At 38.2% G+C, this 24,161-nt stretch overlaps 2 protein-coding genes across 2 annotated transcripts; both read left to right on the top strand.

Moving 5' to 3' along the window:
* Window positions 1-8: 8 nt before the first annotated feature.
* On the top strand, window positions 9-4,564 carry LOC115566817 (C-type mannose receptor 2-like). Its single transcript, XM_030392821.1, has 5 exons — window positions 9-534; window positions 753-1,112; window positions 1,299-1,619; window positions 1,711-2,202; window positions 2,295-4,564. The coding sequence occupies exons 1-5, from the start codon at window positions 495-497 to the stop codon at window positions 2,654-2,656; spliced, it is 1,575 nt and encodes a 524-aa protein (XP_030248681.1). The 5' UTR covers window positions 9-494; the 3' UTR covers window positions 2,657-4,564.
* A 5,175-nt stretch (window positions 4,565-9,739) lies between these two features.
* Window positions 9,740-23,623, top strand: c4b (complement C4B (Chido/Rodgers blood group)). Its single transcript, XM_030394839.1, has 41 exons — window positions 9,740-9,882; window positions 10,199-10,376; window positions 10,468-10,651; window positions 10,773-10,843; window positions 10,960-11,048; window positions 11,130-11,212; window positions 11,329-11,416; window positions 12,154-12,274; window positions 12,396-12,537; window positions 13,144-13,256; window positions 13,342-13,497; window positions 13,578-13,745; window positions 13,826-14,017; window positions 14,337-14,480; window positions 14,584-14,707; window positions 15,368-15,439; window positions 15,534-15,746; window positions 15,864-15,978; window positions 16,178-16,248; window positions 16,343-16,482; window positions 16,584-16,799; window positions 17,174-17,225; window positions 17,341-17,430; window positions 17,515-17,721; window positions 18,287-18,362; window positions 18,525-18,717; window positions 18,850-18,945; window positions 19,376-19,538; window positions 19,836-20,029; window positions 20,129-20,287; window positions 20,386-20,445; window positions 20,518-20,608; window positions 20,695-20,866; window positions 20,959-21,049; window positions 21,419-21,493; window positions 21,581-21,683; window positions 21,785-21,874; window positions 22,307-22,399; window positions 22,549-22,632; window positions 22,751-22,883; window positions 23,168-23,623. Exons 1-41 carry the CDS (start codon window positions 9,809-9,811, stop codon window positions 23,307-23,309), a joined length of 5,118 nt encoding a protein of 1,705 aa, XP_030250699.1. The 5' UTR covers window positions 9,740-9,808; the 3' UTR covers window positions 23,310-23,623.
* The last annotated feature ends 538 nt before the right edge of the window (window positions 23,624-24,161 follow it).

The raw sequence follows: 24,161 nt of genomic DNA, 5'->3' as shown, positions 1-24,161 counted from the left end.
TGTAGTTCAGCTGATATTGGCCTATTGCCGATGTATCAGTATCGGCATTTACATTGTCCGACTACTTTTACAGATTATATTGCAGAAAGAGATGCTTCGGTTTGTTTATTATTATTCAATTCCCAGTAAAGTTTACTGTTTCTGTGCACTGATATCACAATCTGTTGACAAGTAATCAGGATTTTGTACTTCCTCATATTGATATTGATATCTTCTTAAAAGAATCTAGTATCAGTAAGCTGTAGTTCACGTGACATTTCCTCCCACCAACCACAACACCATGAACCCACAGAAACCTGAAAAACTGCTTTGACTGCAGAGCTCTCCATTGACAGGCCAAGTGGCATTCTTGCTTCAAACACCGTGCTGTGCATAGCTGCTATCACCTCGTCTTAGGACCAGCATGCAGTTAACTTGAATACATTTATTAGTTTATTTTTTGGCTTTTATTTTTGCTTCGTGGCACGAGCATAACTAAAAACAGATTCGTCAGGATGGAAAGGACTCGAATGCTGTTGCTGCTTTTTACCTCAGGTTAGGACCTTTTCTTATATTAATCTTTTAATGTATAATATGAATGTGTAAATGTAGTTGGCTCTTAGTGAAGACACAGAGGTTTTTAATCATTAAGTTAGACACCATTCTGAAGTATAAAATAATGGCATGGAAAAGTTACAAGAATGATTTTGGCTTATTATTGGTATTCTAACTGCTGTAACACACTGCCTTTCATTCTGCCTGTCACTTCACAGGATTATGCTCCTTCGCTCTGGGGTCTTCAGATTTTCACCTCATTAACCTTACGAGAACCTACGAGAAAGCAAAGACCTTCTGCAGAGAGATGTACACTGATTTAGCCACAGTCCACAATGCAACAGATATGAATAATTTGATCACTTTAGTTGGAAATAGATCTCCCAGAGCCTGGATAGGACTGGAGGCTGCAGATGTTCGGATGTGGCACTGGACATGGCCTGACAAAGAGGTGGATTTTTTAAACTGGAACGCAAGTCAGCCACTAAACAAGAATGAAGATGCGTGTGCGGCAATGGAAGAAAATGGCAGGTGGTTTGAAAGCGAATGTGCAGAGAAGAGAAGTTTTGTTTGTCAGGGTAAGTGAAATGGCGATGTTGAAGTCAGCTTTTTTAAATTGCACAAATTGTGTTTAAAGGTGCAATGTGTAACAGAGTTGATTGTTGGTGGGTTGGGCTAAACACCCACCCAATCTTTTTGCACCTTTGAATGCAAATCCTCACTATGTTCCGTATGTTTGAGATATGAAACCTTTGAACTTGCAGACAACACTTTTTTCGCCGAGACCAAATCATGGAGGGACGCTCAGAATCACTGCCGGGGCTTATCGTCTGATCTCATCAGTATACTCTCCTCGGCGCAGAATGAGGCAGTACATAATCTGTCTGGGTCACAAAAGGTGTGGATTGGCCTCTTCAAAGATCCCTGGAAGTGGTCTGACGGGAGCAACTCATCATTCCGTTTTTGGAAACCCTCTCAGCCAAACTACCTTGATGGTCAGGACTGCACTGCTGCAATATTCAAAGGTCAGGGAAAGTGGAACGACCTGAAATGTACCTCCAATCGTAATTTTGTGTGTCGCGGGGGTAAGTTGCCAATCTTTTAGAATTTATTATATTCATATGTTTTAACCTTAACGAAATACAGTGCTTATTCATTCATTACTCACTCTTACAGCAGTGAAATCAATCCCAACAACCACCAGTCAGTCGAGTACACAGCCTATGACGGAGCAACTGACAACAAATATGACAACTCCTCTGAGCACGTCATCTCCTTCAAATAGTACTAATGTTACCACCACCGAAGCAACAACTGCCAGTGAGCTGACAACCCTGAATACCACAGTTTCCAGTACCTCAAGCACTGAGCTCAACAATGCAACAACAGAAATGTCAAATGTGACAATGACTCAGCTAACTCCCACGACTGCTGTACAAGTAACTACAGACGGTGTCTCTGCATTAACAACCCTGAACACCACACTTTCCAATACATCGAGCACTGAGCTTAACAATGCAACTACAGAATTATCAAATGTAACAACACAGCTAACTCCGGCGACGACCATACAGCTTACTACAGACGGTGCCTCCGCATTAACAACCATGAACACCACACAGAACACAACTCTACAGCCTACAGACAGCAGTCCGAGTTTGACTCCAGGTACGTCTGAAATGATCCTGTGCCTTTGTGTTCATTTTGCATAAACCTGCATTATGAAATCAAGCAACATTTCTCTGTTTTTGTCCTTAAAGGAAGCCTGATACTAATCGAGAAAAACATGACATGGATTGAAGCTATGGGTTACTGCAGGAAGCACCATATCGACCTCGTCCACATCACCACCAGAGATGTTCAGGAGAGGGTGGCTGAAAAGGCAAGGAACGCCACATCTCCCCATGTGTGGCTAGGTCTACGCTACACCTGTAGCTTTAACTTCTGGTTCTGGATCAGTTCAGGTACTAACTGTTACCTGAACTGGGCACCAGGTCAAGGACCCGAAGGGAAATATGACTGTGGTGCTACAGGTGCCATTCAGGCCACAGGGGGGCAGCAGTGGGTCGGCTTGCCTGAAACAGAAAAGCTGAATTTCATCTGTTCTTCTTGTGTTGGATGAGAGTTGAGGGTCCATGACACTTCAGATGACAGAGTTTTGAAATGTGTGCTGGTTATACAAGCTTTACTGTTTCATGACGAAATTTTTTGCAGGGATTGCTTACTTTTGATCACTGTAACATCAAGCTTCAACTGAGATATCACGGTTGATTTTAACGCTTACTTGTGACGTCATCTTTCTACTTTTGTTGAAATACAGCTGTCTCCTCTATTGTTAAGAGTGAATTTCATTATATGAAAAAAACCTCATGTGGTGCGTGTAGGCGTGCACATTCACAGTCATGGGCAGCAAGAGTAATGTGAGAACATTGATCCGCTCTATGCCTTTCACTCAGGGGTTACTATTTGCATGTTGACCCCATGGGTTGGGCCCCAAGATTGTCTTTTTTAGACCACCAGAGTATGGCCCCCGATCCAGACTGCCTGCTGCCCTCACTGACCTGACCTTCACTAGCAGTGGCATGGAAGTAAGAGCGCACAGACGCTCACCTTTCTGTCTGCACCCTTGATGTGCACGGAGGATCTTTAACCATGGGAACTGGAAATTATACATATTCATGGAAAACTGTCTTTCACTGGTCATAAATGCAACTGTGGCTGCTTCACTGTTATCAGACAGAATGTGTCCCTGGAAAAAACATTGTGTGTATTTTTACGTATTCACTTTATTTTCACTACACATTAACTTGCTTCCATTTTTTAAACCAGTGACTCCAGATTGAGGCTGCACAGTTGACTGAAATATGATCAGAATAATATGGCTGTATATGTTTTTGTGCTTCAAAATACAAATCAACAACAAAAAAACAGGACAAAGACATTTTATTGAAATGGCATTATTGTCAAGTGCAAAATCCAAATGGCATGAATTTTTTAAATTTGTAACAAAGCAGCAATTTTAATGAAGTCCTTACAGTGTTGTTAATGAGGTCATACTTGAGTTAAAGTCTTAAAGTTTCTGATATTAAATGTACTTAAGCATCAGAAATATAGATAAAGGTAATTTGTATTTATATTTACATGTATGTATATAGTGTATACTATTGGTTAACTGCTTATACTTATGGTTCGGCTGCTTAGTGGATCTTATATTCAGCATTTGTATGATTATCAGTATCAGGTTGTTGTTTTTTTAAATCAGATTTGTGATCAAATCAGTTACTTTAAAAATATTTAAAAGTATTTTTAAAAGTATTTTTAAAAATAATAATATTTCACTTTGGCTCTGATGCCGCATTCAGTCTAAATCTAAAGTAACTAAAATGATCAAATAAATGTAGTGGAGTGGAAGTATGAAGTTTCAGAAAATGGAAATACTCATGTAAAGCACCTCGACATGGTGCTTAAGTATAGTAACTGAGTAAATGTACTTAGTTATATTCCATCACTGAGTACTGTAGAGCTGCAGAGATTCCTTGGCTGAGAAATCTTGTTCTTCAGATTTGTACAGACTCCAACAAATATAATTTCCCTTAGTAAAAAAAAAATATGACTCCCACTTATCATGAGGGGATCATATCTGAAGAAATAATGGGAATCTGATTTTTTAGACACATAGCAGCCCGACTCCAGATATGTTTGAACAGGCTTCAACTGTCAGGTGGTTGAAGTCGATGTTACTTGAGGACGTGTAGCAACTAATAATGTAATAATGGCTAATAATGTAATAACAGCTCATGATGTAATCATTTAAATGTAATAAAAGTTCATAATGTAAGAATCGGCTCATAATGTAATTATGTAATTACACATAACGTAATAAGGGCTTTGAGCACAATGTAATAATGTAATAACTTATTACATTAAGAGCCTTAGTGATACCGCTCATGATGTAATAACAGCTCATAATGTAATAATAGCTCATATGTGGGAAAAGTGTTGCCTTATCATCATTTTACATCTCAAATAAAGCTGCAAGTAAAGCAAAAGGCGTGGCTTCAGTGCATTAGTAAACTAAATTAGTGAAACCAAGCATTATTTAATAGTAATTGCATTCTCACATTTTATTGATGTATAAAGTTGAGCCAATAGGTGGCACCCATGAGAGTTATTTTTGGCCTTTGAGAATGCCGTGCACACTTCTACTGTGACTCATGCAGGTAAGCAGCACTATTTGTGACCTTTAAAGTTCAAATAATATCTTTGTTAAACCAAGCCATCCACCTTTTCTGTTTAAATATCCTGTGTATTAAGATGTTTGTTAGGATAATGGTATGTACATAAAATATCTGTTGAAAATAAATATTTACATTAATCTAGTGATGCTGAATATAAAAAAATGTCTGCATACCCCACCTCAATGTCTGATTCTGTGATTCAAGCAAGTTTTCTCTGCTCTACCTTTTCAGTCTGCCATCTGCCATCAACCAGCCATACCAGAAAAACAAAATTCACCGAATCAGCAGACATTGAGGTGGGGTATGCAGACATTTTTATATTCAGCATCACTAGATTAATGTAGATATTTATTTTCAACAAATATGTTATGTACATACATTTTAGGATGTTGTGCACCCCTACAAATAATTTCATTACAAAGAGTCTTCTCAGCCAAAGTTTCGTGATGTACCTCTACATGTTGCCGGTTGATGGCAGATGGCAGACTGAAAAGGTAGAGCAGAGAAAACGTCCTATTGACTCAACTTTATACATCAATAAAATGTGAGAATGAAATTACTATTAAATAATACTTGTTTTCACTAATTTAGTTTACTAATGTACTGAAGCCCATGTCTTTTGCTTTACTTGCAGCTTTATTTGAGAGATAAAATGATGATAATGCAACACTTTTCTTACTATATGAACTATTATTACATTATTAGCTGTTATTACATTATAAACGGTATCAATAAGGCTCTTAATGTAATAAGTTATTACATTATTACATTATGCACACAGCCCTTATTATGTTATGCATCCGTGATTTTATTACATTATAAGCCGATTATTACATAATGAACTTTTATTACATCTAAATTATTACATTATGGTCGTTATTACATCATGAGCCATTATTCATGATTATTATTCATATAACATTAGTTGCTACAGGACGAAAAAAAGTGGTTGTGTCAAGAAGGTTGAAATTATCTGCATTTACTACTGTAAATCATTCATATCACTAACATCAAACTGCTGTTAGTGATATTGTGACATTGTATACAATGAGTGAAGTGTGAAGTGAGTCCTTGCACCACAAACTAAAAATAAAATTATATTTATGTATGTCCTGATAATATTCCTATGGGCCTCTTTTTGGAAAGAAATTACTTTAGTATTTTTTTGGTATCCAGTTTTAATGATACTAACAATAATAATCACAATTTTATCAACATACGCATATGTTTGCATCACTGAGTTAAATAAACCCATATAACAACTGAATACCAGCACGTATAGCTTGTAATCCACCGCTGCATTCTGATAACTGCTTTTTGCATCCACAATGAGGGTCTTGTCACTTGTCAATTACCACGGACCATTACACATGAGTGTGTCATAGCTCAGCTTCTCCGTGAAAAGGCATTGGTCAGCCAGCCTGCCATCAGTTCAATGTTAATGTCCCATTGGGCCCAGTCAGTTGGTCTCTGAACGGGCCCCCCCACCTCCCTTTCTCACCCTCATCTCCTCTTGTGTGCTGTCCAGCTGGCTCTGACCTTTGACCCTTTCACCCTCACTCCTGACCCCGGAGGACATTCCCACGCCACACCCTTTTGTGTACATCCCTCCATGGAAACCCAGTGGTCACTCCCTCTGCATTTTTAGAGATTATGGTGATGGGCATAATTCACTTTCACTGGGATCAGTGTAATGCAACCCAATTTGGCCTAATCCCAATTCAAGTATGAGGTGCTACAAAAACTGAAATGTGTATATATAGAGAGTGGATGTCAAAAATCTTCCTACCATAAGACATACAATATATATATATATGATTTCACATGTTAGTTTATCATATCAATTATCAGCCTCAGTAAATATAATACAGAATATATTGACAAAATCAAAAAGTTAAATGGCGCAAACACCTGCTGCTTACTGTGGGTCCAGACAATCAACCAAATGATCTTTTCTATAAATGTGGTTACATTTAGTTATTATTTATTTTTCAACATTTTTGATCTATTCTGAAATTCCCGAGGTTGAACTTTAAAAATGAGCGCAAATATTAGTTTTTAACTTCACATCTCTCGACCTGTCATGCGCACTTGTGTCCTTCCCTCTCTCCCTTTCTTCTCAGGGTCTGTGCCCCTCTCCAGATCCCTCCCTTCTTTTCCTTCTGTCACTTTCACAGTTAATTGTAGAAAAAGAGATTTTCTCCATTGAGGCCGTGTCGCTTAGGTAACCCCACTCCTGCATGAAATGAGATGGATAGAGGGGAAGAGATAGAGAGGGGGACACGGACAGGCAAACTGATCAAGCAGCGGTTGAGGACGGACGCAGAGGAGAGTGAACTTTACAATATCTGAAAAACGTTAGAAAGAAAGAGTTTTAATCTTTCATATGCTTAGAGACACATGATTAATAGCTGATTCTCTGGGACTATTATCACGTTGCTGTTGATGGTGCATGCTGTAAGTATAAAAATAGTTTTTACTTTTTCACTTTTCAGTACCAGCTGACTCACTCACAAGTAGTTTATAGATAATACATAGATACAAGGAATTGTCAGATGAGCAATATGCACATATATACATAAATATGTTTAAAGCATTCATTGATAGAAACCTTTTAAATGTGGATTAAATGTAATATTTTACTTTTAGATAACATTTTTGAGTGTGAAACCTGCTTTCTCCTGAAAGTTTATTCATTTTTCAGTCTTTTAACAAACAGCAACTGCTTGTACATATATATTTGCAAAATTGCAGTATGTTTCATGAGTCTGCACTTCACCTGCTCTGATAAATATATATATATATATATTTTTTTTTTCAAATCTTCCATCCTCTGCAGGATTCACTCCCAGGGCTGTTCATCCCAAGTTTGACAGGGAGTCTGGTGCTGATTGTCCAAACGCAATTCTTGTGTTACTTCTCCATTTCCAGGAGTTGTGGATGGACATCATGCCCCCGACTTTCTTTTACTTCCTCGTACTTCTGTGCTGTGATAATACAATACGAGATCAACATGGGAATTAATCAGATATGACGTTGCTGTGTGCAAACAAGGGACTGCATTTTACCGTTTGCAACAACAACAAAAAAATGCTTTATAGGACCAACACTGGAATTCAGACTTTTTGTTAATGTTGATTCATAATGATGTCTGACTTAAAAGAAAAAAAAAAGAAAGAAAGAAAAACAATGTAGGCTTCTAAAATTCATTCATAATCAGTCTTTCTAATTCACATTAAGCTTCCAGACCCTGGACTTTGACTTTTATTTCCCCTCAGTTCTCTCTTGTAGGCTTTCTATTGGTGCTAAGGCTGCAGCAGGGTACTGACAATATTTTTAAACTTATGTATAGTTCTGAATAACTGAAATAGTTTAATTTGTTTCAGGTGTGTGTGAATATAATATTATCTTGAAGAAATGTGTGGAAGTCGTTCATCTAGTGTGCGGGATAGTACAATTAGTATCTCTCACTATGTGGGGAGAATCAGATTATCAATGGATGAGGAGTTGATATGGCACAGGGCCACATGGCTTGTGGTCGGCGAAGTGAAATGGAGGCTGACAGAGATGTTTCCTTTATGAGCACATGTGTGTTTGGTTTATACTGTCAGGGTCTAGGACATACCAATTTTCATTATGTGTGTAACTTATGTGTCTACATTAGCTTGGTTGTAACTTTACAGCGGCAACACTTTCAGTTCTTTGACGCAGGCTTAAGCTTCAACTTTATGTACTTAAAAAAAAGGGATTTTTTTTATGAAGTGTTTTAAATTAATTAAAAATGATACGTACTATTGATTGTGTAATGACAAAAACTAAGCTTAATTTCCTGACTCAAACATATTGGACTCTACTGAGTTCACAGAAAGCTTGGAAATGTAGGAAAACAAAATTATTTGGGGATCAGTTCCCTTCAGTCTGGAGCACTTTGCTTTAAAAAAAAAAAAAAAAAAAAAAGATTCATAAAATCTTCCAAACTTTATCCATCTTGACATGGATGTTTATGGGTGTTTAAATTTACCCAAGAGCTATGAGTATACAATTAGGTAAATTGTAATTCTCGTTCAGTTCGGTGTATCTAATGTTTCAAATGACTCTCGAAAGAAAGATGTTTTTGTAGCTCTGTTTATTGCTTCACCAAGCTGTTCCTGCAGAAAGTAATAAAGTTCATGACCTTGCCTCTGTACGTCTTTGTTATCTGCCTTCTAGCTCTGTTTTTCTTTTTACAGCTGTTCCATTCTTCCAGATCATAGCACAGTCAGGCAGCTTATAAAATATAATTCTACATAATATCAGTTCACTGATAAATAGACTACGTATTGTAGTAAGTAATCTGCACAGAACATTTATCATGTGTTAATTAAGAAGCTTTAATAACTATCAGTACCATATATTAAAATCTATTTAGCTAAACTGAAGGGATTGTTGTGATTAAAAACTTTGCAGATATACTTGACCTCTATTGTGCAAATCAATCCTGGACTATGTGTTGTAGAGTCAACAGCACTTACTCTAAAGCCTAAACCAGATTTCTTGTAAATCACATGATTTGGGGGAAATCTGGCTGACTGCACCGACCAATGAGGGACTGGTTACACATTGTGAAACTTAACAAACACTTTCCATGCAGCATGCCAAGTAGTCATATAAAATAGGTTTTATAAAATAAAAATCAAACATGTTGCATTCTGAAATGTATGTCAGATCACTGTTATCTGATCTGTATCCATATGATTATCATTTCAGATAAATCTGTTTAGATTTCAGTCTTTTATTTTTGTAGAAATGTACATACTAATTAACCAAAGAATCTGCCACACATCTGTACACATCAGTATACATGTTATATCTGACGGTATGAGGATTTTCTCGGTTTATGCACACACCCCTCTGATACTTAAAAATTATCTTAGAAGAAGAAAACAGAGGGAGGGCACTGAGATCCAAGGATTGAGAAATACGGGGCTGGACGACTTATAAAACCTCAGATAATTAAAAGCCTGTGTCAGTGCAGGCGAAAACATTCGAGCTGCACAATGAGGTGCCACATCTTTTCCGTACTGTTCCTGATCTTGACAGTGGAACCAGAGTGTTCATCAGGCAATGATAGGTAAATACAAAAATAGCTGCATGACTCTTAATTATGAACTAATGCAACGTAATGCCGACATTTATTGTGTTTCATGCAAGAGTGTTGAAATATGCTTTCTGTCTTCTCAGAATTGTTATTGTTACACATTAAATAATTTATGTATGTTCTCTGTTGAATGTGTATTTAATGATTATTCTGTCATTTTGTCTTGATGTAATGCATAAGACAGAACATGCAGCATTGCAGGTGTTTATCTATTGGTATGTACTAGTTAATAAATGCAAAATATAGCAATGAAGCATAAAGTCAGTGCCATTTTTCACCTTTGCCGCAGATTTTTCATCTCAGCACCCGGAGTGTTTCATGTGGGTGTTAATGAGAAAGTGTTTGTCCAGATGGGAAAATCCTGTCGTGTGAAACTCTACCTGAAGCATGAGACTTGGGGTATTGTGTCCGCAGAGAAAACTGCTGAGTGTACAACAGAAGGGGAGATCCAAACAGTTGAGCTCATGGTATGAGAACCATCCTCGCTCATACAAAAGCAAACAGTTGAGATAAGACTGAGATGTCATTAACCCAAACTGCTAACTTGCACCTTTACAGATAGATAGGAACATGATGTCAAGATTGCCTCAACCTTTACCTGGACGTAAATTCTACCTTAACCTGGTGGCAGAGAACTCCTGCTTCAGTCCCAACAAAAGGATAACAAGGGTTCTGGTATCCAAACGCATGGGCAATATCTTCATTCAGACTCATCAGCCAATCTACAACCCCACACAGCAAGGTAGGAAGAACACTACTTAATGTAAAGACATGTAAAACAATGTGAAGTAATTCTACACGCTACAGATATTACAGCACCGTTTGTTTGTGAAGCCATTTTATGTTGATTATCTCTCTTCCAGTGAGGTACAGGATATTCACCCTCGACCACATGTACCGGCCTAAAGAGGGAGTGTTCCAGATATCAGTGTTTGTAAGTGGACACAATTTCTTCAGTAATAACATGTGACTTTAAAAGATATATGATACATATTTTTATAGTTATTTCATTTTATTTTCATGATTCATGCTTTTATCATTTTATGACAGAATGCTGCTGGAAACAGGATAATGAAGTCCCTGAAGACCGCAAAGGGAGGAATACTCCAAGGCTCATTCCCCATACCTGATGTCGCTAAGTATGTTAAAGCAGATGTGCAATAGACATAATAGCACACGCAACTTTGACATACTAACACGTGTGTGTTTTGTTTATCAAGGTTGGGCACATGGAAGATTACAGCTCAGTATGAAGGTGATAAAACATTTGCTGGTTCCAGAGAGTTCAAAGTTCAGAAATTTGGTAAGCTAAGTATTTTACTACTTAAAAAAAAATAAAAAATTATAATAATCAGATAATATTTCCCTCTGAAAACCTTTTTTTTTTTTTTTTTTTTTTTAAATCATTACACACTCTAGTTTTACCCAGTTTTGAGGTGAACATCGTAACGAGGCAGAACTTTATTTTGTCAAGTGATGGACAGTTTGACTTCACCATCTCAGCCAAGTAAGTGTTGACACATTTCCATTAAAACTTACTTTACTGCCAAGTTTGTCTGTTAAAGCGGCATTAATTGACTTTGGCCATATGCCAGGAGAACTCAAAAATTTGTTGAAATACTCAAGAACAAATCATAACCTTGTGAAGCCGCCAACTTTGACCAACAGGGTTAATGCTAAAGAGTTACCTTAGTAGTGTTAGCTAGTTGGAGCCCAACGGTCAGTGTTAGCCTACATATCTTCCAAATCCAAAGTTATAGTTTTTCTGGATGCCTGATGAATGCACGCCCATTTTTCACTGATCTTTTAGCTCAGGTGTAAGCTAACTCCATAGTTTGTCCACCAGCTCCTGAAAAGTATGTATTTAACTGATGCTTTAAATGTAAGCTGATGCTAACATGTACTTTGTTAAGACTAACAGCTAGCTAGATGCTAACAGTAATCAACAGGCTTGTCATAAATGCCAAAAGAAAGATGCAAATGGATTAAAAGCTTTGTGGAGCTGCAGATTTGGGCAATTGTGTGTCACAGTGACCCATTTCAAAGTATCCTTTGAATTTGATATAATAAAAACATTGCATATGTTGATTAATGCAGTTTTGATAAGAAGGAAAGTTTACTAGTTCAGAGATTTGAAAAAAGGTAGGCTAATGTGTCCTCTTGTCGCAAAAAAAATCACCATTACTTTCTTTTGGATTTAATTTAAACAGTCACAATTTTACAACTACTTTTTGTTTCCCCCAGATATTCACATGGTGAGGATGTTAAAGGGGCTTACCACTGCCGGTTTGGAGTGCTAGACAAACGGGCCCCTGGTCAAGAAATGAAGCCTGTTTACATCAGGAGGCTGGAGTTGACTGGTTCAGTGAGGAAACAGACATTTATCCCACATTTATAATGGAGCTCATTTCAACTTTTAAATCAGAAACTCTGGCAGTGTTATAGTAGGCGACTTGAACGTCAACAAATTCCACTGTTTCTTGCAGGTTGAGAATGGAGCTGCAGCAGCTTCTCTTATGATAGCTGACCTAGATCTGCAACTCCAAGAACAGAGGAACCAAACCCTCTCTGCCCTCGAGCAAAGTGGATCACAAGTCTACCTCGGAGTATTTGTCACCAACATACGAAGTAAAAGACACTCTGTCACACTACACACCACTGTTCAGCAACCTCCCAAAAGGGCGAATGATTAAAAGCTATTATAGTGTAATGTGAGAATATACTGCATGCCATGTGTAAAACATTTGGAGTTGTGTGTCCTGCATGTGTCGTGCGCAGTAAATAACATGTTAACTCACGTTCGGCCAGACAGCCAGTCTCTGTTTACGCTGCAGGGCGCTGCAATGACTCTTGATGTTGTGAAATAGAAAGTGGTGTGTAATGAGAGATGTGTTGAAACACAGCAGTTTGGTGAAGAAGAATTATCAAGTTAAAATAAATCACCAGTTATTTTATATGATTTGTGCAAAAAAATGCTGCTAAAATACTGAATGTAACCCTAATGAAATAGGAATATATTAGTGATGCTGTAGCACTTTGAAAGTCCCAGAAAGAACCATTTTGTTCAAACTGAATATTGAAATTTAGTGGCAGACTACCAGAATAATTATATTTCTAAAATAGCAATAACAGAAATTTTATTGCTGCTACTACAACTACTACTACCATTATTAGAATAGTAATACAAGCAGTTATATTTTATTCCTATCTAAATCTTTTTCCGTTCATTTTTAGGTGGTGAAGTGCAAGAGGCAGAAGTTTACCTTCCTATCTTCTCCCACAAACACACCATAGATCTCTCTCGAACTCGCTCACATTTCCTTCCTGGTTATCCACTAGATGTGGTGGTGAGCATCAAACGAACAAATGGATGCACAGCTATGCACATGAAGGAGAAGATTTTGTTTTTTAAAAATGTGTTTGTTATTGTAGGCACTTGTGCGTCACCCAGATGGCTCCCCAGCAGCTGGTGTGCTAGTAAAGATTAGTGTATCATCTGCAGAGGGATCTTGGCAAGGCACCACTGACCAGGAGGGGGCAGTGTTTACTGTGTTTAATTTCCCCACTGTGGCTCAGCTTACTGTTGAGGTTTGTATTCACATTGATAAACCACTGCATTTACCATTTTAGTTGATCTAACACTCACATCAACACTCTGACTTCATTAGGCGTCGGCAGGTGACCTTACACAGAGGAAAGTGCTTCAAAGTGCATCATCTCCAAGTGGCAGCTACCTTTACCTGAGTTTTACCAACAAGATCTACTCGGTGGGCGAGTTACTATCTGTAGATTACAACACCATCGGTGGCCAGCAAAATGGATTCATATACTACATGGTGAGGCATAACTAATGATTGCAACTTGGTTTGATTTGATAAAGGATATATCTAAAGGTTTTTAATTGACTGTGTTGTAGGTCTTAAGCCGTGGTGTCCTAATAAAAACAGGATCTCACAGACTTGGTACCTCAGTCAGAGACAACCTGCTGATAACTTCTGATATGGTGCCATCCTTCCGTCTGATTGGCTACTACTATGACCAGCAGGGTAACATCATTACTGATTCGGTGTGGGTCGATGTCAGGGATGAATGTAAGATAAACGTCAAGGTGAGTAAACAGAACAGATAAGGGGGCAGCCTTAGCAGAGGGAGACAGTTAACAAACAGAGCTCTGTTTCTGTGTTTGAATAGGTTAATTCTATACAAGTAGGACAATTCTTGAAGTAACTCAGTTATGGTGACAAAGCTGTGGTCAGCGTAATTAGGCTGCATGCTAATTATTATTTTCAGCACAAGCTATATCAGAGCCGTTTAAACTACTGTGTTGATGTGGATATTAAAATGTTTTGGGTTTTTTTAATGTACTGATCGACTTAAACTTGGCAATGAGATTTAAAATGATCTGTTGTATCTTAACTTTAATTTAGGTACAACAAAGAGGATCGTCGAAACCTAAAGAAAGGTCTGTGCTACATTTTGATTTAAATGGTCAGAAAGCCAAAGTGGCTTTGCTGGCCGTGGATAAGGCCATCTACGCTCTCCATGCTGATAATAAACTTACTGGCAAACAGGTAACATACTGACACATACTGTCTCTTACGACACACTGATGTTATTTCATAAAACACATACATACTAAAACAGTAAATCCAATCTATTGTTCCCACTTTTCAGGTGTTTTCCTCCATGCAGTCATATGACCTTGGTTGCACATACAGTGGAGGATCTGACCCCACATCTGTATTAACAAATGCTGGCCTGTCTTTTGTAACTCAGTCCAAGTCAGACTGGAAAAAGAGTATGAAAAAACATTTTATTTACTCCAATTAAGTTCTTGATCATTCGTCCAGTTTAGATTGTTATACAGTATGTTTATCTGTCTAGTTGTAATAAAGACGGATAAACATTAATGCGAGCTCAATTGCAACCCAATTAACAGAATAAATGTTGGCATTGTACAAAGCACAGATATATAAAACTTTATGTTTTGTAGCCACGAACACAGGTGCAAAATTTGCAGAAGGTCGCCAAAATGACCTGGTGTTGGTTTAAACGGATACTGAAAGGTGGTCTCAAAGTGATCTCAACCAGTATTCTGTCGCTTGGCAGCCATGTCACCCATTTGTCACCCACTTTTGTTCCCACGAAAATTGCTGGAAAAAGTGCCATCAACATTAAAATAATGTATGTCAATGTATGTAACAAGAAACATATTGTAGTAATGTTGACAAAACGTATAATGCCAACATTTTATTCTGGTGACTGGGCTGGAGAACAGATTACATTTGAAGATAGTGTTAAATTAGTCCAGGAGAACATGGCAAAGATTAGAAATTAGCTGCAATTACTAGCTAATGCAGAAATAACCTTTTCAGCATAAATTATCACAGTACCAGCAATAATCCAAGCTCTCCACATCTTCAACCCAAGCTTAAATACAGTTTGACTTCTTTTCCAGGTCTTGACTGTGACTCACAATCTACACGACAGAGACGCTCTATAGACCTTCAACAGGAAATGATGACTTTAAGTAAGACAATATTCATGCATTTACAACTCTGAGATAATGTAAATTACTTGTGTCTTAACATACGTTTTCGGTTTCTTTTTAATGCTACTTTCAGAATCAAACTTTACCGATGAGAAGTTGCAAGAATGTTGTGCACACGGGTTTTCTCTCATCCCCATGAAACGAACTTGTGAGGAGAGAATGCACAGAGTCTCTCTGGTGGAAACAAATCGTCGATGTGTAGATGTCTTTTTAGAATGCTGCCGTGAAGGAGAGCGACTGAGACAGAAAAAGATGCAAGAAGATGCCCAGAAAGGACTTGCAAGGAGTGAGATCAAATTGTCCTGTGGACATAAAATCCTTCACACATTCACTTGAATAACTTTAAGTAATTTTTGCAATATCACAAAGTTTAATCACAAAACTCTTGTTTGATCTTTTTTAGCCGAAAGCACAGCTGACATTGAACAATTCTTCATGGACACAGCTGCTCAATACATTCGAAGGTTTTTCCCCCCAAGCTTTGCCTTCACAGAATTTGAAGTAAATGGCCAAAAGAAGTAAGAGATGGACAGTAACTTTATAAACTGCTTTTATTTTATTTTCCAGTGAAATATAGTGGCTAGTCACAGCCATAGTGTTGTTTGTATCTTTTGCATGTGGTACTGGTACTATCACTGTGAGACTTTCTGCTTTTTTCTACTCTTGAGTAAGTGCATAAATGTATTTTACAACGATTTATTATTTTAAAACTCCTAGTTATGATTTGACTCTACCTGATTCCATCACCACGTGGGAGATTCAGGTCATCACTTTGTCTCCAGCCACAGGTAATAAAAGCTTCCCACTTCACAAATGCATTTTGTGAATTTGACATAAAAGATTCTCGTCAATTCATTTTCACTTAATTCATGTTTCATTCAGGTTTCTGTGTAGTTGAGCCATCTGAGATCAGAGCATTTCAGGATGTATTTGTGTCCCTGACATTGCCGTACTCAGTGAGGAAATATGAGCAGCTATCCATTTCACCTGTTATCTACAACTATGGCGATGATAAACTACAGGTATCGACCTAATATGGACATAAAACAACAACCACATACTGTGCGAATTTAAATTCAGTTCTTAATGTTATCTTTCTCTGTGGAATCCTGTATTTTTGTAGGTGGCGGTTCATATGGAACAAACGGAGGGACTTTGCTCCCCTGGCTCAGCCACGACTTCATCTTTTGTCAACATTACAGTGGAGCCACAGTCTTCCCAGTTTGTCTCTTTCTCTGCTGTCCCCATGGCCACCGGCTCAATACCCATCAAAATACGTCTTTATGATATGGAGGAGGGACGTGGAATAGATGCAATTGAGAAGCCTTTGAATGTGTTGGTGAGTGAAAAGGACATTATCTCTGTAAGAAAACATGATAATCGAGGCCTACCTGTTAAAATAAAATATGGCAACATATATGACGCGTACAAACATGGATCTTAACCGCGGTAGAATTTATTTACCTTTGTTGATCCTCCATATGTGACATACAGGCACTTGCTTATAACTCCTGACGCTTGAATTTATATATATTTATTCAGAGACAAGCTGGTGATAACAATTTCTGTTCGCATTTAGTTGAATATGCAGCTATTGTCCTTACTTGTATACAACTAACTTAACTTAAATCAACATGCTTCTTCCACTTGCATATTTTCATGTGTAAGTCAAGAGACACACAATAAATTGGCACTATTTTTCTCATGTTGCAGACAGAAGGACTTGAAAAGACAATGCACGAAACCAAGGTGTTTAAATTAGATGGTGAGTAGTTTCAGTTATTTCCGAATGGTTCTTGTGTGACAGTTGCCATTGCTTTCTTCAGTATATTTTAAATTCACTTTGCTTTAAGTAGTTTACTTACCCTTTGTCTTGATAGGGAGGAGCACTAATACTTTCACTATTGATGGATCTCTACCAGATGACACAGTCCCAGGCTCCAGCTCCAATATTTTCGTTTCGGCAGAAGGTATGTGCTGTTAGAAGCAGACGTACGTTTCACAGACGATGGTAAATGACGCTGTCTTACCCTTTTAGAGTTCTCATCTGACAGGGGACGGATTTGGCCCTTCACATGCAAAGAACCTTCTTTCTCCTGAGAAGATTGCGCGCCTGATCGTTTTGCCTACAGGATGTGTGGAACAGACAATGACAAAACTGGCCCCTACAGCTTCAGCCCTCCGTTATCTTGACCTGAGCGAGCAGTGGTTCGACCTGCCTGCTGGTGCCAGAGATGAAGCTCTTGATAAAGTTGAGCATGGTAGGAACACATCAAGCAGTGCATTGCATGTCTAATGAACCCCTTTTTTTCTGTGACTAAGCACACAAATTTAGAGTAGAAAAGAGCCACGCTTAAATCCTGAGAAAACTTCTGATCATACAAGCACTACATTTTAATAAACCCAAATCTTAAAACAGTTGTTCAAAGGAATAGCTACAGATAAAGCTCCAACAGAGACATTTTTAAAGAATAGATCAATGCTGCCTGTCAATAATTGTTTGCTGACCAATCGCACAAACCGGTGGATGAGTTAATGTGCTGTGCTAGACAAGATCAAATGAAACCAAAGAATGTATGATTTGTTCTAGATGTAAGAGGCAACACTATTAAATGTTTCCTAACAGGAAGTAGCGCTTGAGAAACGTTGCAGTGACTAATTTAACATGTTTTAAATGGGGAAAATTCAACTGGGAATCAAAAGTGACTCCTTCGTGTCTTGTCAGTGTTGTGAGTTGTCATGAATATTGCACCCTCTACAGGTCACAAACAAGGCTGTAGACATTTTGTTTTTAACACACTAACTTTAGAGTACTTTCTATTCCAGGTGCCATGAGGATTTTAACATTCAAGAAAAGCAATGGATCTTATCCACCATATGCTTCAGTGATACCCAGTAATTGGTGAGTTTTTGTTTTGTGTTGCCTTGCTGATTTTTGATGCAAGGTAGTTACTTCCAATATACTGTATTGCAAACTATCCCAACTTTCCTTATTTCCAGCATCTCAAATTGTAAATATTTTTTTTTACATCCACGCTCCAATTCATCTTTTTCTTATCTTTAGGTTGACTGCCCTCGTAGTGAAAGTGCTGTCAATGGTTGCGGAGCGTCAGGCAGCGGCTTCTGGACAGCAGGGCAGGACGGCGAGGGTTGTGCCTGAAGAAGAGATCAGGCACTCTGTCCGTTACTTGCTTACAGTGCAGGAGAGTGATGGGACATACAGAGAAACACAACGAATGTTACACAGAGGAGTTCTGGTAACCTTTACTGCATTCATATCAAAACATCCCTATATTTACTGTATATAAGGACTCTATCAGTGTGGTTTGCAGTAGAAAACTTAAAAGCAGCGATTTGAATGTAATAATGTCTCTGTGTCTTTAATATAGAACGACAAAGACCAAAAAGCATCCATGGCAGCTTTCGTAACTCTTGCACTTCACCGGTCCCTTCGATTCCTGCAAACCGAAGAGAGAAGTAATGCGGTGAGATGATATAAAACATTTTGAGTGGATCGCCATGAAACATTTTACAAATATAAATGTTGCCCAGGGGATGAGTTGTGATGACTCTGTTGATTCCTCTAGTGCCATGAACAGGTCACATGTTCAATTAATCTCAAATGTTGCTCTAAACCCACATACCTGCAAGATAATGACAGTTCCATCAGCAAATGTTGGCAGGCTAACAAGCTAGAACAAGATGGTGCCTATGGTACAATATGTTTTTGTGAGCCTGGTAGCACACTGACATTAACATTTAGCTCAGAGCACTGCTAGTGTGACTGCTGAATCTCCACCTTGTTATTGTTGTGGATTTATTAGATTAATCAATGCATACAGTAATTTGCAAAGAAGATCTGGCGCTAAAAGTTAAATAACTGCCATCGTGCTACTTTTTTTTCCTTTTCACCAGGAATCAAGCATTTCATTAACAACGTCATACCTCTTGTCAAACCTTGAGGAGCTTCAGCATCCTTATGCTGTCGCCATTGCAGCCTATTGCCTTTCAGTTAGCCTGCCAGAGGGAACAGATCATTCATCAACCTGGGGACGACTTCAAGCATTGGCTGCTGAAGGTATGTCCAGTCAAGGCAAATAAGTGTGGGCAATATTAGTAAAATAAGTGATTCATTTTTTGTATCAGTTTATATAATGAAAGTGTCAGTTTAGCATTACAAACTGATTTACTGATTATGGATAATATATACTGACAGAAATGTGCCTAAAAAGCTAGGGAGTGCTTACAGTGGTGCAAAATCATATAAAAATGTAATACTGACACGAGGCAGTACTTCAAATTGTTTTACAAGAAATATTAAAATTATATTGTGTTGTAAACAGCTCATACTTTTTGTCTATTTCTTAATTATCAGGAACAAATGGCTGTTATCTGTGGACAACTAGACCTAACCCACAGAAGCTGAAGATCACTGATGGCATCACTCTGCAGACCACAGCCTATGCCCTCCTCGCTGCAGTGGAACTGGGGAAAACCGAGTGGGCAGACAAAACAGCCTGCTGGTTAACCACCCAGGAAAACTATTTTGGAGGCTACCTTTCATCACAGGTGATTGAGATGCTAATTTGACCTCAACGAATCCCTGCCTTAAGCCATAGCCGTGCACCAATGTTAAAAGTGTTATTAATGCTAAATTACCATGCCCAGGATACCATTTTGGCACTGGAAGCTCTTGCAGAGTATGAGATTAAGAGGTCCACCAGCCCAGAAGCAAATCTAATAGCAGACTTTAGAGTCCCAGGGAAAAGAGACATCGTAAAGCTCGTCCTGGAAACAAAGAAGGACAGAGTGGAAACTGACCTTAAGGTACAATTTGAATATTATCAGCATTGCACTTGAATACACACATAAATATTTAATCTCAGTCTTAGATTACTTATTTTTCCTCACTTATTTTGTCCCAGAAACTTGCAGGGAACAACATTCTTGTGCAATTGACTGGAAATGGCGATGTCAAGCTAAAAGTAAGTTTGATCAATGCCTGTATATGCTGAAAGAAAGTCGCAGTTTACTGTAAATCATCATCTGTTTGGCAGATTTTAAAATCTTACCAACTAATGGAACCCAAGGATGATTGCAACCAAGTGTCTATCAGTGTTGCCGTGGAAGGGAAGGTGAAGTACACTGGTGAGCTTTTGTCACTGACACATCACAAAAACATGTATCACTCGTAAAAGCTGCAGTTACAGCCTCTGTAACCTCTGTCTCCCTAGCTAAGGTCATAGAAAATTATGACTACTATGATGACTATGGTACCAACGAGGAAGCTGAAGCAAGGGTGCCTCGATCAACGATTGAGTGGTTGGATGCTCGCACCCGTAACAGGAGGGATGTTGATTTCAACTTAGATTCAGAATCGACTGTTACCTACAACGTCTGTGTCAGGTTAGTATATAAGATATGGATCACATTTGCTCATGAGACATTGATACGTTGTGTTTCTCTGCCTCTGTTTCTAATTCTTTTCTCGTGTGCAGTCATAGCTTAAACAGAAATCTCACAGGAATGGCGATTGCTGACATCACACTTCTGAGTGGATTTCAGGCTGAAACTGGGCACCTGGACATGGTAAGATGCTTACTCTTCCTCCTCTTCGTCATTGTCATCCTCTGCACAGAGTTGGAGGGCGCCTCGTGTCATGTCTCGTTCTTTTTCTCGATAGACAAGCTTAGGTGATTGACAATTAGACAGGTGGACATAAAATCCTCTCAGTTATATCCTAACATTATCCCTTAAGAATAAAAACCATGAACATTTCATTTGACATGAAAATACAAAATGGACAAAAACATATCCAGACCCAGTACCCCCTCCCACAGTTCATCCCTGCTCTATCATACAAAAACTCTGACAAAGCAATACATTTGAGGAATGGTCTTAAGAACTATCTTTTCTTCTCCTAAAGTATCAAAAATCTCAACTCTTGTCTCCTTGTAGCTAAAAGCAGAGCCTGAACGATACATTTCCCATTATGAGGAGTCCTATGGAAGAGTGGTGTTGTACTTCAATGAGGTCAGGTGGAAATGTACTTACATACACAAAACTTACAAGATTTCACATGTCCATGTCAATACTAAAAGATTTCTTCTCTCTTTCTAGCTCTTTGACACAGAGGAATGCGTTACTTTCGATGCCAAACAGAGCGTACCAATAGGCCTCCTACAGCCTGCCCCAGCTGTGTTCTATGATTATTATGAACCAAGTAAACTTTTTATTAGATATTTTTTGCATTTTTTGCCCTGAAAGAGTGGACATTTGTTTCATATACCCAGAATGTATGAATTATTTGTGCTTTCTCGGTAGACGTTAAGTGCACCGTGTTCTACTCTGCCCCACAAAGAAGCAAGATGATCTCCAAACTGTGTTCAGAGGATGTGTGCCAATGTGCTGAAAGTAGGCCATTACTCTTAAGACCTATACTGATAACCCACCTGAAATAAGGCTGAATCCAAATGTCCAAACTTCATGCTCCTGCAGACATCTTTGTGTGTGTTTTTCCAGGAAGTCTGTGTGTGCTGATTGCTGTCAAAAACCACAGTTCATCCAGTTCTAGGTCATTAAGAAGATTTTTCGCAGAGTTTCTAGAAAGTCTAGAAAGCTTGCAGTTGCAGACTTCACTGCACTTCATTGATTTACTTACTCACAATCCAATGTAATATGTATGTGACACTATTGTTTTCCAATTGCTGACAAAAAAACAAAAAGATCTTATGAATCCATGGGTCTCAGGTCAAAGGGTGGACATGTGGATTCAGCCTAATAATGCTTTACCCATCAGGTTTGTGTGCAATAAAAAACATTGTGTTATTTTAATGTTTTCTTTAGGACCCTGTCATAAAATACGAAATACTTTCGAATTAACTGGAAGAGTGAAACACCGCCTACAACATGCTTGCTTCTCTCCTACAGTCGATTACGGTCAGTACTGCACATAGGACATTAAGGTGTAATGTTTATAATATTCATCTAAATACAAAGAATCTATTCTTTCATGTTCTCATGCTATACCAAAACCATGCAATAGAATGCTTCAGATGAATTGTTAATCAATGGTTGTTTTATTTCAGCGTACATTGTTGAACCTGTCGAGGTTTCTATGAAGAGTAACTTTGAGCTGTACAAAGTGAATGTAAAAGACGTCCTCAAATCCGGTAAATTAACTGTAACCGCAAGCGGGTGCTGTAACAAAGACCTTTAAATTGTTTTGTACCATAATGTTTCTGCTTTGAAGGCTTTTCTTATACTAATGACAATCCTCTTGTCTACCAGATGGAGACAACCTTGTGAGTGAGAATTCTGTTCGAGTGTTCGCCAAGAGGCGTCACTGCAAAGGACAGTTGGACTTGGGAACACAGTACCTCATCATGGGCAAAGATGGCTCCACAACTGATTCAAATGGAATGTAAGTATAGTCAGTAATACTAATTGAAGAAAGTAACAGAGGAGGTTATAGAGCAACAACTTTTCTTAGACGTTGGGATGGTTTTGTAGGTATTTAGCTGTAGTGAAGAATAGAGATACAGTTTTGAAACATTATTATGCTTAAACGTAATGTATAATAGAATATCATCTGCCAAACTAGGAGATACCTTTTAAAATGACTTATTATTTGCCCAAGCAAGTGCAAAGCAATAACAGTATAAAAATTACATTTTGGAATCCTCATTCTGTTTACTCTCCCTCTAGGATGCAGTATCTGTTGGAATCAGACACTTGGGTTGAAAGAAAGCCTTCGGAAGTAAAATGTCAAAGATCTTTATATAAAGCTGCCTGCGCAAAGTTTACAACGTTTACAGCTGAGTACAAGGTTGATGGCTGCAAACAGTGAAACAGACTGACAAACAAATCTGTTTCATCAAACCTTTCCATCTTCATTTTTAGTGAAGCTCAGTTATTGTAGTTTGAGAGGCATAGTCATCTGACAGTGTTGAAACCTCTTTTTGTTTTTGCTGTTTATAAGCAGAGTCATGAAAGCATAGCATAAGAGACATTATTATTTGTTGGACAGAAAGTGGGGGATAGAATCCACCACGGTATCATTTGAAATGTTACCACTTACAATGTACCTATTAATAACAGTCTATAACTAAAATTCACCTTAGCTCTCAGTGTATGAATAAAAAACAACTATAATGACAAAAATGGTGTTGGTATGTGTATATATTTGTTTAGTGCACTGACTACATGCATACATTTTGAGATAATTACTGTAGCACCTCCGCCAAGAAGGTTATGTTTCCACTGGTCCATTGGTTGGTTGGGTGATGGAATGATATTTGTTTGGTTGGTCGGTTGGTTGGTTGGTTGGTTGGTTGACACTTGGTTGGTTGATTCATATTTAGGTGGTTGGTTGATGGTTAGTTTGTTGTTTGGTTGGTTGGTTGATAATTGTTTGATAATTGGTTGGTCAATTTAGAGTTGGTTGGTTAATTGATGGTTGATTACAAGTTGCTGCAGATCCAAATCAAAATCCCGATCTAGTAGATTTGAATATATTTTATTTGATTTTAGATTGGACATGATTGAATTTAATGCCTTGCCGGAGGTATGCGCTCTACTAAGTGTCATTCTAGTTTAAGATGAAACTCATCACAGCAACAGAGCAAGTGTGAGTGCATCACCAAAAACAAACATTTGCGCTTTCATGTTTGTCCAAATAGTGTGATTCACTTGGTGGTGT

The sequence above is a fragment of the Sparus aurata genome, chromosome 17, assembly GCF_900880675.1.
Source record: "Sparus aurata chromosome 17, fSpaAur1.1, whole genome shotgun sequence".
NCBI classification, from domain to species: domain Eukaryota; kingdom Metazoa; phylum Chordata; class Actinopteri; order Spariformes; family Sparidae; genus Sparus; species Sparus aurata.
The sequence above is the reverse complement of the archived record's forward strand: the minus strand, read 5'-3'. Positions and strand labels throughout refer to the sequence as shown.

Bases quoted from the DNA above. Each gene is read 5' to 3' on its own strand.
- LOC115566817 (XM_030392821.1), top strand. From the start codon at position 495: ATGGAAAGGACTCGAATGCTGTTGCTGCTTTTTACCTCAG. The intron at 1,113-1,298 runs GTAAGTGAAATG...TTGAACTTGCAG, and splicing joins GAGAAGTTTTGTTTGTCAGG to ACAACACTTTTTTCGCCGAG. The intron at 1,620-1,710 runs GTAAGTTGCCAA...TCACTCTTACAG, and splicing joins TAATTTTGTGTGTCGCGGGG to CAGTGAAATCAATCCCAACA.
- c4b (XM_030394839.1), top strand. From the start codon at position 9,809: ATGAGGTGCCACATCTTTTCCGTACTGTTCCTGATCTTGACAGTGGAA. The intron at 14,018-14,336 runs GTGAGTAAACAG...ACTTTAATTTAG, and splicing joins AATGTAAGATAAACGTCAAG to GTACAACAAAGAGGATCGTC. The intron at 16,249-16,342 runs GTAATAAAAGCT...TGTTTCATTCAG, and splicing joins CACTTTGTCTCCAGCCACAG to GTTTCTGTGTAGTTGAGCCA.